The sequence below is a fragment of the Centruroides sculpturatus genome, unplaced genomic scaffold, assembly GCF_000671375.1.
Source record: "Centruroides sculpturatus isolate CEXI.00-Female unplaced genomic scaffold, Cexi_2.0 scaffold744, whole genome shotgun sequence".
Classification (NCBI taxonomy): domain Eukaryota; kingdom Metazoa; phylum Arthropoda; class Arachnida; order Scorpiones; family Buthidae; genus Centruroides; species Centruroides sculpturatus.
This window is the reverse complement of record NW_019385145.1, coordinates 374,261-393,334: the sequence shown is the minus strand read 5'-3', so window position 1 is coordinate 393,334 and position 19,074 is coordinate 374,261. Positions and strand designations below refer to the sequence as shown.

Below are 19,074 nucleotides of genomic sequence, written 5' to 3'. Positions count from 1 at the left end.
AACGCTTGGAAAAATTCTTAACTCTCTCTCTCGCTCTCTCGGTTATAGCTTGGACTTAGGCTAGTTGAACTTAAAAAGATCCTGGGAACTATAGAAGCCAGACTTCAGATGACTTATCGATGACTGAATATCTTGTCGCGATATAAAATAGTTTTGGTAAAATAACTACGTATTTACTGAAAAACCAGCAAAAATTCACTTCAAACAAACGTTTTCCACAGTCTTCAACGGTCATCTTCAGGTTCAAATTCCAAGAGTTCGAAAAACTCTTAATTCTACAATTTTTTCGAACTCTTTGAATTTGAACCTTAAGATGACCATTGAAGACAGTGGTAAACGTTTGTGTGAAGTGAATTTTTGCTGGTTTTTCAGTAAATACATAGTTATTTTATTAATTTTCACACCAGTAGTGTTGGTATGATGGATGATTAAATAGTTTTGGATTATTCCCTTTTTGTAGCCTTTTGATTTGTGCTTGTTTGTATAGCTTTAGATAATTAAATATGTTATTCTTATATATATAATTATGTGTCATCCTTGAGTACAACCGACACCTTGTCACGACCTCGCGATCCTCCCCACTCACATTTTTAGCCCTCTGAAACCCATCCTCTGACAGAGCCGCCGGTAAATGGGGACACCTAACCCCCTCGGTTCTCATATATACATACACATATATTATATGAATACATGTTTATATATACAATTTCACTATCCTTATTTTTCATTTTTTAATTATTCAATTATTATAACTTGAAGCTAATAATAGTCTTTATTATTATTAAAACCTAAATAAAATTTCCATCCTATTAGGCCTAAATAGTTTCATAACTTTCATGATCATTTAATCAATAACTAAAGATGAGGATATCTTAGATATATATAAATCCTAAAAAAATAATATAATTGGAAATTCCTGTTATATAAAACAACCAATCAGTATTCTATTGCACTAACAGGTATAGTACAATCCATAAAAATGCCTACCACATATGGTTCACTTTTCAGAAATTTCAATAAGGAAAGATTTTTTTACCCAAGAAAATGTTACTATTCTCAAAAATTCTTAATCCAGAAGTTTTACTATCCCAATGTAAGAAAAAATTTTCCTAGAATGACACAACACACAATTCCATCAAATTGGGTCAATTCAACCCAAACCAAGACAGATGAAACATTCATAAATGTGTTAAATTTGTGTGCAAGCCCAATTAATATGTGCCACAGGTCAGATTTGGTCCAGAGGTCGTACTTTAAATACCACTGATACAAATGATATATTGGGAATCTTGTAACATTAAGTTCTTAAAATAATTTTAGCCTTTTAAATGTATTTTATTATTTACTATTAAATAAAAAATATCTATTTAATTACCAACTGGCCTTTAAAAGATCTTCAACTTCAGTTTGTTCAAAATGATGAGCCCAATCTAATGCTGTCCATTCATTTGGTGCCCTAATATGGACACTTGCACCTAAAGCAAGTAATTGTTCTACTGTATTTAATTTTCCTCTTCCAGCTGAAACCATTAATGCTGTTACACTTGTTTCTTGATGCTGATAGTCAACTAACATATATAAAATTTAGAATAAATTACTTAAGCTTAACAGTTATAACCATTAAATTAAATACTTAAATAATACACTAAAACCTTGTTATTTCAAAACTCAAGGGACCAAAAAAAACATAACTGATTATCCCAACTTTTTTGGAATCAAATTTTTGTAATTCTCGAATAAAATTATGACATTATCTTATATAATTTCACCTATTTGGTTACAAATCCATTAATATTACGAGTCATTACTTAGTAATTTGAGCTATTTTAAAAAACTCTCAGTTGGCATATACTTAAATGTAATGAAACAATATACAAAGCAACACATAAAAATAATGTATGAAAAAAGTTTAAGTGCTTTGATAAGAATTACTTGTAAATTTTGTTTAGAGGACTAATACTAATGACTAGTTCTATGAAGAATTCGCTGTCTTAAGTTTGAGATTACAAAAATTATATGATCTGATGAAAATGCATTCTATTAACAGCTAAAGCTATGAACACATTCTATCGTGAATATGTATGTATGTGTATTCAATCAACTTTCAAATTATTAAAACAATATACTTTTGCAAACAATGTCCAAAATAATTAAATGCCAAATAGATTTCTTCCATAAAAATAAGAATTCTTTCTTCATTGGCAACATGTACAATTTCCAAATGACCATGAACAGAAGTTCAATACATAAACAATATGTAATTGGAAAATCCAAAGATGAAGCTGCCACTTGGACACGGGAACATTCTTTATAAATATCTAATATGACAGATTTTGAATTAAACGATATTTTTGTAGGTCACTGAACCAGATAATGACTTCAAATTTCATTGTATGAGTACAGTAATACCTTGTCTTACGCAAACCCGGAGTGACGCAATTTTCAAATCTCATTGATTTGTCTTTTGTTTGAGCGCCTTGCAACTCTTGATTACTCACTCTCCCCACACTATTGTTCAGCTTACATGTTCGGACATGTTGCACGGAATTGACACATAGCTACAATTTATTTTGTGTTATTTACTTCTGTGTTTGTTATATCTACAGAGACTTGAGAGGCTCTATGTGGTGATTTCTTGTAACTGTGAATGAATTAAAAGACGAGATAAGATTAACGAGAACATTTATTAGCTTACATACATCTGACTTGGATTTTACACAAATTGCGAAATTATACCCCAACTTACATGAATTTGACATATGCAGTCATTGCTCTGTCCCACCTATCGCGTAAGTTTGGGGTATTACTGTATTTCAAATTATCTAAACAAAAATATATGCAAAATCCTATTCTTTTGGTTGGGGAGTAGACTTGTCTTCAAATTACACGATACTTCAAATTATCTGATATCAAAATAACAAGGTTTTACTGTATGAATATAATTAATATAAATTTTCTAGTTCTAAAACTAAAAATATTTAAAACTGCAAGTGAAACAAAAGGCAAAATTTCTTTCGAAAATAAAATAATCAACTAGAAGTTTAATTCAAAAATGATTATTGAAAAGATATTATTCAACTTACACCAGTTAAGAAAACTCAGTTGTTCTTTAAACCAAAACTTTGATGCTAATTTGGTCCAGAATTTACTGAGACCATAAACTTAAATTAATGGTAAGAAGTCAAAAAATATATTTAAAACTAAAACAGGATAGGGAATTCTTGTAAAAATACTTGTTCCATATTACTACAAAAGGAGATGTGAAGAGACTGTAGACTTCAAGAAGAGCTCAGTATATAAAAGGGACCTTTATAAAATATATTTTTTTATTTTTCATTCACTTTTTACTTTCTTAAAAAAGTGGCTGACACACCTCGCCACATATACTGGTGGTGGTCACATGACCCAGGTAGACTACTGGATGGTGCGCAGACAAGATTTGAAAGTTGATCAAAAATACTAAAGTGATACCTAGCGAAAACATAGCTCCACAACACCAGCCACTTATCATGGATATTCAAATGAGCCAATTAAAGAAAAGGCAAAAGATGTTAACTGGGACTGAACGCTTCAAATGGTGGAAAATCAAAGCTTGCAACAGCATGCTGAGTACTGCTTTGAAAACTTTCAAAGTGAATCCAGACAGACTAGTCATGTGGAACGAGGCAGTATAGCAGATCCTCCAGGCAGCAGAGAAGACAGTTGGAAAAACTAAATCTGGGTGACTGTATCATGACATACAAATATGGTGGTGGAACTGAGAAGTACAAGCTGCAGTAAAGGAAAAGAAGCAAGTATTTTTGCAGTAGAGGAAAATGCAGCTCAAAACTGATCTGGATGAATACAAATGCTTGAAATCAGCTGCAAAGAGAGCAGTGGCAAATGCCATAATGACTACTATCAGGATATATATGGATAAGAAAATTGACAAAGAGGAACATGGAGGCAGCCATGCTGTTTTAGTTTATCCCAAGACAATGGAGGAAGAAACAACTGTTGACATGAAAGAAGTTACTAGTACTATCTTCCAGAACATGGAGCCAAAAAATTTACAATCATCGCTAAACCCGATGTAATAGCTAATCTCCAAACGTACGCCGTAAATCCATCGGGCTAGTTTTATGGCTAATTACTATATTAATTACATAACCAATTTGGTACTAGAGGTAAGCGTTAGGCGCCATCTCTTATTAATATTAATAATTATAAATAAATTAATTAATTTAAATAATTTAGAACCGCTGGGAGAAAAAATCGGCCCGGAGCGGGACTCGAACCCACAACTCCTGCTTACCGTGCAGATGCGTTGCCAGTTACGCTACCCGGACCTCCAGTACGATCTCCTCTTCCAGCGTATAACTATGTAACCATCGACGGTTATTACAATGCCGGCTGGGGACACATTCAGTGCCCACGTCCTACTCNTATAGGAGTAGGACGTGGGCACTGAATGTGTCCCCAGCCGGCATTGTAATAACCGTCGATGGTTACATAGTTATACGCTGGAAGAGGAGATCGTACTGGAGGTCCGGGTAGCGTAACTGGCAACGCATCTGCACGGTAAGCAGGAGTTGTGGGTTCGAGTCCCGCTCCGGGCCGATTTTTTCTCCCAGCGGTTCTAAATTATTTAAATTAATTAATTTATTTATAATTATTAATATTAATAAGAGATGGCGCCTAACGCTTACCTCTAGTACCAAATTGGTTATGTAATTAATATAGTAATTAGCCATAAAACTAGCCCGATGGATTTACGGCGTACGTTTGGAGATTAGCCAAAAAATTTAAAATTAATGTGAAATCAATGAGCATAGTCAAAGGAAATGGAATGTGTGTTTGTGGAGAGATGGGGACATCTTTTCCAAAGCAATACAGGATATTCCAGAACTAACAGAAAAAATCAGATGCACTATATCAGAAAGGAAGAAGCCCCATATTATTATCCTCAATGCCTCAAGCTCCATTAAACAGGAAGACATTACCAAAGCCATATACAAACAAAATAATATATGGGGACCATTGGCATAGAACAATTCACAGAAGATTGTAAAGTGTCCTCAATAATTCAGAAAGGGAGGGTGAAAGAAAACTGCAATCATGTAGTATTAACAGTTTCAACCAACATGCACAACATAGCAATAACAAGAAAACACCTTTCCCTTAATTGGTATAATGTTAGGGTGGATGACTTCATTCCGCTCACTAGATGTTTCAAGTGTTGCGGATATGGACATTATGCTTGTGAGCACACTAAATACCTAAAGTGCAGCCACTGCTCCAGACAATACAGCTACAAAGATTGCAAAACATGACACAAATTGCCTGTATGCACTAATTGTCAAGAATACAACAAACAACAATCAACAAGTTAACAGGTACCATCAGGACACAATGCCTTCAGTCAAATATGCACAATAACTCAGTGGCTGAAAAGCCAAATAATTGAACAAACAAATTATGACATCTAATTACCAGCATACTTCCAACAATTCTGTTAACTCCAATATTCAGGATAAACCTATTCAATCATACACTGGCTCCATAAATATCTTACAACTGAATGCTCAGAAGAGCAAAGCTGCATCTTCACTTCTACAAAAAACTGTTGAGGTTTGGCAAACCGACATTGTGTTAATTCAAGAACAATACATCATTAATGATGGCATCATCTGATTTGGGAGATGGAAAATCTTTCCTAAGTTTACTTAGTCAATCAAAATAGGAATTCTCATCTGCAACAATAAAATAAATATTCAGGTTTTTTCTCAGTACAGTTCAAACTCTGTTACCACAATTATAATCTCTAATAATTCAACTAACATCTTCCTATCTTCAGCATATTGTCCCCCAGATGGGAATCTACAAAACATCATCACAGAATTGGAAAACACCAAAAGGAATATAGTTAACAAACACTCCATCGTGGGCAAAGATTTCAATGAAAAAAGTCATGTAACAAATGAATCTCTTAGTAAACACTGGAGGAAATACAATTGATCACACACATCTGGGTCTTCATCAGGCTACAGTTATGAGGAATTCGAATGCGTGTGGAATGGAACAATAAAACGAAACGAATGCAATTCAAAATTTAGAAAAGCAAAGTTAAGAATAAAAATAGAACATTACGCTCATGCTGAAATGACGGTTAAGCACGCGTAACATCATGTTTACGAAATGGTGAATGCAGATGAAATATACGCAATTTAAAATCAGTTATGGAGGTGAGTTCCCTCATAACAAAATTTTCATGCGTTAGATATACCGACTGCATCCTTAGAGTTTATGCACATGTTACGCAATCTTGCTTTACATCTTTTGAGTCTCCATGGTTCTGAGCTGATCCGTATGGTATGAGAGCCTGATCAGACGGGCATTTTGTGGTGTAAGGAACCAAGTCCGTGCTTTATTTTTAGTTTACTTATTATTATTATTATTATTATATTGTCAGAAAGAATAATGTAAAAGGTTAGTGAGTATTGTCGGAAAATAGGCTGCCAGGCAATAAAAGGAAAAGTTCAATGTAACAGATAAGTATGTAAATAAGGGGAGTGGTCTCAATCAGAATTGTGACGTCACCTCATAGTATAAAGTCTGTACCTCAAGCGAATATGACCGAGGTGAGCTTCTGTTAACGAGTATGGTGAGCTTCATAGCAGCGAATGAGAGAGGCGTCCAATAGCGATAAAGTTGTTCCAAGGCATTTTTGAAGTTATTCAATTTGTGGATCGAAGATTGGAGAAAGTCTTGAGAGTTGAGGAAAAAGGTTCCTAGTATATTGAGGTGACAGTTAGGACCTTAGTTCATAAGACTTATTGTACATAGGTTAAGTCTTTGAATTTTTTGTCGAATTCCAAAGGGGAATAGATTTAAGTTAGCAACTAGATTGAATTAAGTTTTGTTGAGTTGATTCTTATTGATTTTCATTGAATAAATTGTTGTTTGATTTTTACTAAATTTTGTATATAGTTATTACTAGAATTATTATTAAATATTTGATTGTTTTTNTGTCGGAATTCCAAGGGGAATAGTTCTAAGTTAGAATAAGACTTAAGTTTGTCGGGTTGATTTGTGATTTGATTTTTGATTAATAAATTTGTTGTTTGTTTATAAATCTTGTACATAGTATTGGTTAAACTTGATTAAACATTTATTATTGAGATTTTTTTTGTGACTAACTTTGTCCTTAATTTATTTCGGTGCACGCTAAAAGTTCAGGCCTGGCAACTAACAAACGCGAACCCGCGTAAAGTACCCATTAGGTCCCGGCTCTAAGAAAAATATCGTTGTAGAGCAACAAATTAAAAAGAGTACTTTACAGTAGGTCAGCTGTTATTCCCGGTTCTGTGGCAACAGTTGAGAGGGGGGTAGTGTGTTTTTTATTGTCAATGTTGTATTTGTGCTCACGAAGCTGTTTATGAAGGGAATGTTTGGTTGAGTCCACATAAACCAAATGGCTATTAAATCTGTCATCCCAATCAACCAATAGATAGATAGATGATAGATAGATGGAACTATGGAACATTATTCCCTCCCATCTAAAGGACCTTTATAACACCTGCCTAACTTATTCTGTATTCCCCAAAGCTTGGAAGATGGCAAAGGTGATTCCAGTCCCTAAACCTGGATCAAATACAGACAGCAGACCAATCTCCTTGTTACCAATAATGGAAAAAATTCTCAAGAAATTAATCACGAAAAGACTTACATGGCACATCAAGAAAAACAAATTTTTAAGTGACTCACAGTTCAGATTTAGACAGTAGAGATCGGCAGAAGATGCCATAGAAAAAACAGTCAACTATATACAACAACTACTACAAGATAACAAATATGTCCTAGAGGTCAGCCTTGATATTTCCAAGGCATTTGACAGTGCTTGGTGGCCCCTAGTGACATATCAACTTCGTCAATTCAAATGCCCAAGAAACCTTCTAAGTCTTCTAACTGACTACTTTAAAGAAAGAGAAGCGTTATTGCAATATGGACAACATACAGTTCAAAAGAAAATAAGCAGAGGATGTCTGCAAGGTTCAGTCTGTGGACCCCTCTTGTGGAACGTGATGTTTGATACATTTTTAAAAAATAACTTTGGGCAAACACACTGCATTGCTTATGCAGATGATGTGATCATGCTGCTAGAGGGAAGATCAAGGGCCGAATTAGAGACTAAAGGTAATTCACTTCTACAATGGATACACAAATGGGGAGAGCAACATAAGCTCCAATTCAATACAAAGAAGACAGTGTTCAATAAACCAAGAAAAAGTAATCTATACCTCAGACCCCTCATCTAAAGATGAATGGAAACACTATAAAAGTTGATAAGACATTAAAATATCTAAGAGTAGTTCTCGATTTTAGGCTGTCCTGGGACAACCATATAGAAAACATAACTGGACGCACCGGAATTATCTGTCAGGCCTTCGCCCAGATTACTAAACAAAAATGGGGGTTCAACTCAAAAACTTTATCAACCATTTACGACAGTATATATATTCCAACTATAACTTATGCTTGCGGAACATGGGGCTGGGCAATAGCCAAAGTACACTCCAAAAGAAAACTACTCTCATCACAGAGGTGTGTCCTTTTGATGATTTCAAAAGCATATCGCACCACTAGCAATGTGTGTTTACAAATAATCACCAGGAAACTGCCAATAGATCTCATCATCAACCAAAAGCAACTTACTAACAAACTCAAATGGGGAGAAAACATTCAAACCACCACTCGAAATATTAGACATCAAGACATTGAGTGGCCTTCTCAACTAGGAGAGACACTTCCGCCAGACAAATCCTTTTCCAACTTTGACAATAATACATATGAAGACATTCTACATATATATACGGATGGATCGAGACATGACAATAAAGTTCGCTGTAGTTACGTGATATTCAAAGAAAACAAAGAGATAAACCATCAAAGTTCCTGCTACACAATGACTGCACAATATTCCAAGCGGAGATGTGGGCCATATACAGTAAAACCTCTCTAATCCATCACCTTTGGGACTGGGGGTATGGTCGGAACGCAAAAAAGGTCAGATTATCAGAAAAAAGTAAAATAAACAATCTTCCCCTTTGTCCAGTCTTTGTAGCACTGCTAATTTTTCATTTAATGAAAGAGTAATGTGTTTATGTTTCACTCCTGACATGTTGAAAACACACACAAAACTGTACACGTACACACAATGTAAAACATATACTGTAACGAACACAGAAAAACGCCACGGACGGTGAGTCACCGACGAGTCGGGACAAGTTTCTCGACTCCGACCACGGTCGAATTAACCGGAGTGACAGACTAGCCGAGGGCGGACTAGAGGGGTTCTACTGTACATGGCAATAGAACGTATCAACTCTACCTGCAATAATCAACATATAAAAATACACACAGATTCTCTCTCTGCTTTTAACATTATAAAAAGTAGAAATCTACACCTATTAGCAGATAAAATAAAAAAAACGATATTCTCATCTATGAACAACTTTGAAATCCTTTGGGTAAGAACACACCAGGGAGAAACAGGGAATGAGATAGCAAAGGAGGCTGCAGATGAAGAAACTCTTCCCATTTCTTACAGCAAGATAAGCAAATGTACACTGAACAATATTCTGTGGAAAGACACTATTTATCAATGGCAAATCAGATGGGATCAACACAAAGAACACATAACCTACAGCTTTGTCTCAAATTTGAAAAATTTTCTAGAAAATAAATGTTACAGCCCCAATTTTTACAACTCACAGATAATGACAAATCATGGCAGATATGCCACTTATTTAGCAAGATTTACCAATGGGACTTCCAAGCTTTGTCTGACCTGTATAATGGAAGACGGGGCATTACACTACTTGTTACACTGTCCCATTCTAGCTCGAGAGAGACTGGAGCTTCAAATTTTACTACAGGAACAAGGGATAAGCTGGCCTTGTAAACCATCAGACATATGGTTAACTAAGGATGTATATAAGGCCTTTGAAAGGCTCAGTAAGCAAATATGCTATGTGACATATAATCTAACCTATAGATAAGATTACTTTGTTATATTTGTATCATTTTCTCTATTATCTAATGCATTTATAAACTTTGTTATTTACAATTATGTAAAGTATCTACCTAATAATGTACATATTTTGTTATTGTTATGTCCACTTATATCATGTTATCCACTATTATATAGTATTTTATATTCTGTAGTCAATATATTTCTGCTTCTAACCCCTGGTAATGCCATAAGCAGTACCAGGGTATGTACTTATAAAAATTTTAGTACCAATAAAAATATAATGAATGAATGAATGAATGTATTCGTAGAGATCACAAGCTCCCATCTAGGACACTTTATTATAATGTTTATATCTGTTTATTTTCTTCCTTAGTGAGGATTTTCAGACCTTCTTGCAAGTTGCAATGTTTCATATGTTTGTTCATGTACTCCTAGTTTGGCATGCTTTCGTGTTGTCAGTTTTTTTCTTAAACATGTGGTGTTTTTTTGGTCATCATATGTTCATTGTTTTATGCCCTATGTTAATGGTCTTGTTGGTCTCCCATTACAAGTTGTAATATTTTGTCTAGTCACTTTGTGAGTGTCCCTCGCTTATGACACTTCTGTAACATGGGCATCTATTCTCTTTGTACATATTGTTTATTGTCTTGTCATAAGGAACTTTGTCAGTTCCCCCATTGCAAATACAATGGGTACTATAAATATGTTATGTTTGCATGCCTATCACTTAGGACACTTCTGTAATTCTTAACTACTGTTCCACAATTGAATTTAAATTTTTAATTTTGTTTTAAATAAAAGCGATGCAGGTACCCTCAGAACTTCTGTTTCATCCCCTTTCCTATCCTTCTTTATAATTTCACCTTCAACCTCTTCCTCTAAATCATCTTTCTTCTTCATTTTAACCCCAAGCAACACCTTTGAGTAGCCCTGGTTTCATCCCCTATCTGCTAAAAGTATTTTATTGTAATCAATTTGAATAAATGGCTTAATATTTAGTTTCTTATGTTTGACAAGTGCTAAGATATTATTTATAAAAATAATATTAACATTGTGCAAAAAGTACAGTTAATAATGGAAATTTTTACATCTTGATCTAATACCCAAAGGATAGAGCTGATTAACTATTGAGCTAGAATTTGGCAATTATACTAATAATCAAATGACAGAGCTAAGTTTTATAATGATGTAATAAACTTAAACTACATTATTTTTACATTTTAACTTTAAAATGTCATTTAAAGATAAAATGTAAAAATAAAATATAACCAAAAAATACAGTAGAAATAACTCCATTAAATAAAACATTTATTTTTATTTCTTATCTTTAAACAATGCTTGAAAAGTTCAAATGTCATTAATATTTGAATTTGTTGCAAAATTATTAGCTTGTTCTACATTGAAGTGTTCAATTTGAAGTGAGATAAAATAATCAAAAAACATTTAAATTAAAAATAAATAGGTTGGCTCTTTAAATTTCTATAGCAATTGTTTAAATTTAACATTGACAAAGTCAATGATTTTAAGACAGTATTACACTTACAAGAGAATAATAGAAACCTTCACTATTGGTCATTATATTATAATTTGTCTCTAAATTGAGTATCACTACAAAGCAAGTCTAATGTGTAAATCAATTTAAACTAGTTAAATTTATTATAATAAGTTATCAAATTATTACAATTAAATACAAAAAGTAAGTAACACTCACCTGAAACATTTTCTACTAATATGAGATGTAACAAATGAGAAAATGATTTCTCAGTACCATTTAGCCAAGCATCTTGTAAAGCATCATCCATTTCTTTTACCAGATGTGGTTCAATTTCCATTTTATCAGAAATTATCTTAAATATTATAATAAAATTAAAGAATAATTTAATTTCATATTAAAAATAATTTAAGAATTTGATATCAAATGAATAAATTATATTTATAACCAACATAGAAATGTAAATAATTGTAACAAATTTAATATAACTAAAAATGTTAATTAAAACAAAAATATCCAGATTATTTAAATGTTTAAGCATATTCATGTAAGCATGCCATCTTCACAATCAAATCAAATACAATTCACAAATCAAAACAAAAGGAATTTAAAATGAATCAAACATTTTATTGTTTTTCTACCTGAAGCTAGGTTAGAGATGATTATTAGTCTTTTCAATGTTCTTTTAATATAAACTATCCAATAAGAAATAACACTTCAATCTTTTAACTTTAGGTATTTCTGCAGCAATTTTTGCTTTTTTTTTAATTATTAATTAGGTTTCACTATTTAATAATTTAAAAACAGAATTAAATTTCAGCTGCCAATAATTTTCAATTTTAGTATGATTTTTGCTTGTATACATTATAAATTTCAGAAGAATCCAGAATAGATTATAGTTTTTTACTTCTTTAACCTTCCAATAGTAGACTATTCAGGTATGGTTCTCCACTACTGGTACCCCCAGTAGTGGAGAATAAATGTGGGAAATTTTTGAAGTATTTTTTCTCATTACCATTTCAGAAAAAGATTTTGTAAACAGTTATGTCTAGTACAAAAAGTCTTTTTTTATTGTTACATAATTCATTTTTTATGTGAATTTTTTTTTGTGGTAGTTTTAGGCTAGTTTTTGGATATATTCGTCCCTCACCATTGCCACACGATCGCTCTTTACGAATATATTCGTTGTTCACTGCTGAGTGGTTAATAACAGTCAATTGTTCTTGTTTACTTTGCATTGAGTATCCTAAGCATAATATCAGTGAATTTTTTAAACAAGTTGATTAAATTCAACCTACAGCCAACTTATCAAAGTTGATTTATTAAAGTTATATATAAACTGGTTACAACTTTCTTTCAACATTCATTAATAACTGAAAACAATACACATTTTTCTAGAAAACAGAATCTTTAATTTACTGATATGGTTGAAATGTAATTGGCATCTGTCGACACATCATTATCCTTCTACATCACATTATCTTTTTACATGTGGCATTGTTCTAATTTTTTTGTTCAGTGAATAAAGTTGAATAAAATCAGTATTTGTATTGGCTTAGTTCAACACTTCAAATATGTTGAACTAAGTTAAAATAGGTTAACACTTAGTTACAGAATAAGCTAGCTAATAATTCTGAATTATATTGAATTATGACAAAACAAGTACCATTGAGAAAATAGAAGTGGAGATATTTCTCTATACCAAGGAAAAACTTAAAGTCCATAGTGGTTTATAGGCTTCCTTACCCTTGTAATATTAATTTTATTTTTACTAACAGAAAAAAAATCTATAAGACTGCTACTTATTAATAAAAAAACATTTTTTGCATATTTTATTTGTTCAAAAAATATTGCTAAAGGAGCCCATTGAGAAGCAATAGGGAATCATTCTATTCCTGGGCCCTGTACAAGCTCTTGATGGTCCAGGTTAGAACCAGTAGGAATTGTCTCCTAATCATTGCACATCAATCAATATGGTGAGAAAAACTGCTGAGCTAGTGGTACAGAAGCAGATTCTTTACAATTATTCACTTTGGAAGATTTGTATGGAGATACTACTAATCAGTAAAGACTTACATGATCTTATCTCTGAAGAACTATTGAAAACATAAAAGCTGCATTGAACCAATCCTGTCACTCATGCACTGATCAATTTACACATCACAGTCAATAAAATCTGGTGTGTCCAAAACAAAACAACTGATAAAGAAATATAGAACAGATTACACATCAAACAAAAGAAGAAAAATCTCTCAAGTTGTTCCTATTCAACAAACTAGTTAATATGAATTAGTTAAAAATGAAAAGACATTAACTCATACCAAAAAACTATTGGAGCTAGTGGACTAACATGTAAACTATAGGAAAACAAAAACATGCTAACATGTGTAGACATGTTAACATGTATGTTATGCACATTACAAGAAGATTTCTTTCCCTTAATTATAGCTTGAAGGCTCGAATTGAAGACGACTTAATCCTAGATTTCCCTAAAAACAAGTTAATTAGTAAATACACTTGCAGAGTAGAGAACAAAACTGATCATAATAATAGAGATATTGTATTCAAAAGATGAAAATGTCAAACCAAAAAAAATTAGAAAGTTCTGCGCACATTGTTATAAGAAGGATCATAGCTAAGATGAATTCTGGTATTTGAATGAATAGGTGACAGGAAAAGCACCCTGATACAAATATTCGGCAGAAGAGGAGAGGGAATGTTTACAGCATGTAAAAACATTGTTTTTATCATAAAACAATCTTTATTTGTCATTTTGTTGCCATCATAACAGATGGCACCACATGCAGTTTTGCCAGGAAAGTTAAGCAACTTATTGCTGAATTTTTCTCATATAGATTACAAATAAATACAAATAAATGTTTGAATATTTTAGATGTATTTCTTTACAAGCTATTAACCTTCTATTACATCAATACAAAGATACTCTGAGGATTTTTATGAGTTTAGTCAGCTTGTCTTATGTTGTTACTGTAAGCTTTCATTTAAAAAAATCCACACATACAGCAAAAAACCCCCAAATGTTTTTTGCATTTGTCAACTTTCAAGGTCCTAAGTCCAAAAATGTAAAAATCTTGAGGGGGTTATTTTTTGACCGATTGCCATACTTTTCCTCTGTTATATCAGAACCAGGAAAGTAATAGTCAATTATTAAATTGATAAAATTTTGACTGTTTTTTTTAATAAATAAGTTTCATGTCACTAGATGCAAAACATGCTTGGTTTAAATATTAAATTCTACCTAATAAAGAATATTGTTGTTATATTCTTATATTTTGTATGTATTATTTATTTTCCAACTATTGTCTCTACATTGCTATAATATTGAAATTACATATACAACTGAGAAATTATCATCTCACTCATATTATTAGCTTTTATTCTAATGATAAATTTTATAAAAGCACTTAAGATTATTTTTGAAATATCAACATTTACAATTCTCTACATGGTGAGCTGGAACCTACTAATTATGTCACACCTTCCACACTATTTCCAACAAAACAGTTTAATAAAAGTTACAAAACAAACATTTTCAGCTACGTTAAATGCTCCAGGTTTTTAACAGTCTAAAATCCCAGAAAACATTTGTTTCATTAAATGTTTAATAAACTGTTTTGCCTTGAGAAAATGTTAAATACCTTCTTGTAAGGATACTCGAAAAATATATCAATAACTCACAAAACCTTTGAATATACATTAAAATTATTTAATTGAAATAACAAACGTTTTCAACCTTAATTTTCAGTCTTCATCAGGTTTTACAAATGCTAAGATTCTAAGAACAGTTCTGTGCAATGAATTTAAAAACATCAGAACATTGTGCACGTGCGTTGCCATGGATGCACACGTGACGTTACCATATGCAGCATTCATATCACAAACAAAATATTATAAGTATTATATACACAAAAATTAAATAAAAGAAAATAAATTACAAAAAAATATATATATAACATTACAATAAATTACAATAAAAATAAGATAAACTAACATAAGTATGTGTACATTAAATAGAGGTATGGGGGTTGTGGTCTTCCTCATAACAGAACTTCCAAGCTTGAGATATATTAATAGCATCTTGTAAGGAACCAAGTCCGAGCATTATTTTTAGTTACTTTTTATTTTGCTTTTTATTCTATTTTTGTTTGGAGCTTATGTTTTGTTAGGACGAATGTTTCCTCGCCACTCACCTTAGAAACTTAAAATAGAAGAAAGAAAAACCAACTCACCAACGAGAAAAAGCGCTGTAGAAAAAGCTCGCGCACACTTGCACTCCTGAGCAGAAAAAAGTCAGCCAGCACCGAGAAGAGGGGAGACCCCACAAGCACAGGAACTTGCTAAACCTTAAAAAAATAAAACATCATCCCGAAATATTGTCAGAAAGAGGGGGGCGTGACTTGACCGTGAGCGCTGCTGGTGACTTTGTTTTTACACCTCGACGTAAATTTAGAATTTAGTGTATTTTTTCAATTTTATTATCTGAATTAACCAAAAGTGTTTAATACTAATAAGAAATAACCAAGTTCGAGGAAAATTAATAATTAATAAGTATGCAACGTTCACCAAAAAAACGTGGTAGACCGCCAACTAATAGAAGCAAACCGGAAAGCAAAAAGACGCAACCAGGTACATCTAATTTCAAGCTTATAACGGACTACAACTTATCAATGGATAAAGAATTACAGGAATCGTCTACGGCAAACAATGGTTCACATACGGATATATCTAAACAAAATCTACAAAGCTTTTCAGGTGAGTCCAATGTAATTAATTCATCTACTCCAATAAGCTCGAATGACACTTTAACAGCAGATCTATGGAATAGGATATCTGAATTGATTAATACTTCTAATGATAAACTATCTGCACAAATGGAATATATAAAAGAAGAACTGAATTTAATTCATGGTACTATACGGGAAAATAAAATTCAATTTGAAAAAATGGAAAGTTCAATAGATAATCTAAAAATTCAAATTGACAATTTAAAATCTGAAAAGGAACTGATACAGTATAAAATGGATACTCTAATTAATGACTGTCATTATAATAATATAGTATTATACAACTATCCTTCGTCAAAAAGCACTTCCAAACCAGAAATTCTTAAATTCATCAACTTAACATTAAACCTAAATAATGTAACTCAGGAGGATATCCTAGATATAATTCAAATAACCAAATCAACCAACCAGATTATAAAACTATCACTTAGTACGAAACAGACCCGTGATCAAATATATAATGCTTTCATATCAAAGAAACAACGTAAATTAATGGAAGACTGGGGTAATATACAGATAGCACCTGATCTTACTAAAGAAACACGTAAAAGAAGAAAACACTTATTGCCAATATATTATGAATTAAGAAACCAAAATCAATCAGTTAAACTACGTAACGACAATTTGCTAATAGACTGCAATAAATTAACTTTTAGTATTAATACAGGAAAATTAGTCTACGTGGATACCTTTCAGCCTTTCTCTGCTTCACCAGAATCATCAAGTTGATATTTACAATAAAATAAAACTCACCAAGAAAAAACTATTAAAAATATACATCCGACTACAGTTTTAAATTGGAATAGTCAAGGCTTAAAGAATAAATTTCTATCAACAAATTACTTTCAATTAAATTATGATTCAGAAACAATAGGTATAACCGAAACTTGGATTATATTTGATTAATTTTATAATTCAGTGTTCTTAACAATGAAAATAACAAGATTACTAGAATTTATTACAAAATGTCGAATTATGTTAATGAAATCGAAACCAGATTCAGCAATATTCCAGAAATAACTAACCTAAATTTTGATATAATATATAAACAAATAATTCAAATAATGAATGATTATACTCCAAAAATGTCAACGTCTTTCAGGGATACGTGAATCTTTTAACATCTCCCGAATACTCCAAAACAACTCATCTCAAGATTATAGAAATATTTTAAACAGTCTGAACTGAATAAAAAAGATCCCTACAGTCTGTATAATTTTTTCATTGAAATCACAAAAATGTTGTAAATCTGAGCCAGAATATTAAATATTACCAACATTGTATATCTGACTGTTAATGTAAATAATATTATTATAACTATCAAATTGTTTGATACTGATATCATGTATATTATGTAAATATTACTAAAAATTTATAATATTCCATTGTATGGCCCCCTGCAACAGGGACACTTCCCTTTATGCTAATAAAGATTATTATTATTATTATTATATTGTCAGAAAGAATAATGTAAAAGGTTAGTGAGTATTGTCGGAAAATAGGCTGCCAGGCAATAAAAGGAAAAGTTCAATGTAACAGATAAGTATGTAAATAAGGGGAGTGGTCTCAATCAGAATTGTGACGTCACCTCATAGTATAAAGTCTGTACCTCAAGCGAATATGACCGAGGTGAGCTTCTGTTAACGAGTATGGTGAGCTTCATAGCAGCGAATGAGAGAGGCGTCCAATAGCGATAAAGTTGTTCCAAGGCATTTTTGAAGTTATTCAATTTGTGGATCGAAGATTGGAGAAAGTCTTGAGAGTTGAGGAAAAAGGTTCCTAGTATATTGAGGTGACAGTTAGGACCTTAGTTCATAAGACTTATTGTACATAGGTTAAGTCTTTGAATTTTTTGTCGAATTCCAAAGGGGAATAGATTTAAGTTAGCAACTAGATTGAATTAAGTTTTGTTGAGTTGATTCTTATTGATTTTCATTGAATAAATTGTTGTTTGATTTTTACTAAATTTTGTATATAGTTATTACTAGAATTATTATTAAATATTTGATTGTTTTTTTTTTTACTAACTTTGTCATATTTTCTTTCAGTGCACGCTTAAAGTCCAGGCCTGGCACATTAATCACAAATCCGCATAAAGTACCCATTAGGTAACGGCTATTTCCAGCACACAGTTCATGTCGAATATCATTGTAAAAGGCATAAAAATAATATAGTACTTTACAATCTTTGGAATTAATGCAATTAGTATGTAATCAGGCCTTGTATATCTCAAGTGTTTCTAGTGATTGAATGTGTTCTATGCGGTGCGAGTTTCTGATCATTTTGGCATTGTGAAAGTCTGCTCTTATCCCCGGGGTTGAGGCATAGGATGATAGGGCAGTGGTGTCTTTGTTATGATTGATGTCATATTTGTGCTCACGAAGACACTTGTTGAGGGAGCATTTCGTGGAACCAATATACACAAGCTATCTTTGAAACCTGTCATCCCATAATGGAATAGAGTATACCCCTGGAGCCAATCTATTGTCCATTTCGTCCTTGCTATTGCACAAGAGGTCATATATAGTACTAGGCCTCTTGTATGCAATCTTTTTGTTTGTATATGTTGCAAATTTCTCTGTAAATAAATTTGAGGTGGTGATTATATTCAACAACCACTAGAGACTGAGTGTTATTTGAGTTATAAGTGCACGTATCAATGTTGTCACTGAGATTTCCATGTGAAGAGTAGGAATACACCATGCTATAAATAAATTTTGGACCATACCCATGATGGGTGGCTATGTTCTAGATGAACTGTA

General features: G+C 32.2%; 1 protein-coding gene across 1 annotated transcript in view; it reads right to left on the bottom strand.

Moving 5' to 3' along the window:
* The window catches only part of LOC111635390 (probable ATP-dependent RNA helicase YTHDC2), an 87,586-nt gene that overhangs the window by 33,733 nt on the left and 34,779 nt on the right, over positions 1 to 19,074 (bottom strand). Inside the window, exons 11-12 of the mRNA XM_023380344.1 lie at positions 11,727 to 11,862; positions 1,376 to 1,568 (exon numbers count right to left, since the gene is read on the bottom strand). Coding sequence (XP_023236112.1) covers positions 1,376 to 1,568; positions 11,727 to 11,862 — 329 coding nt within the window. The remainder of the gene's footprint in view (positions 1 to 1,375; positions 1,569 to 11,726; positions 11,863 to 19,074) is intronic.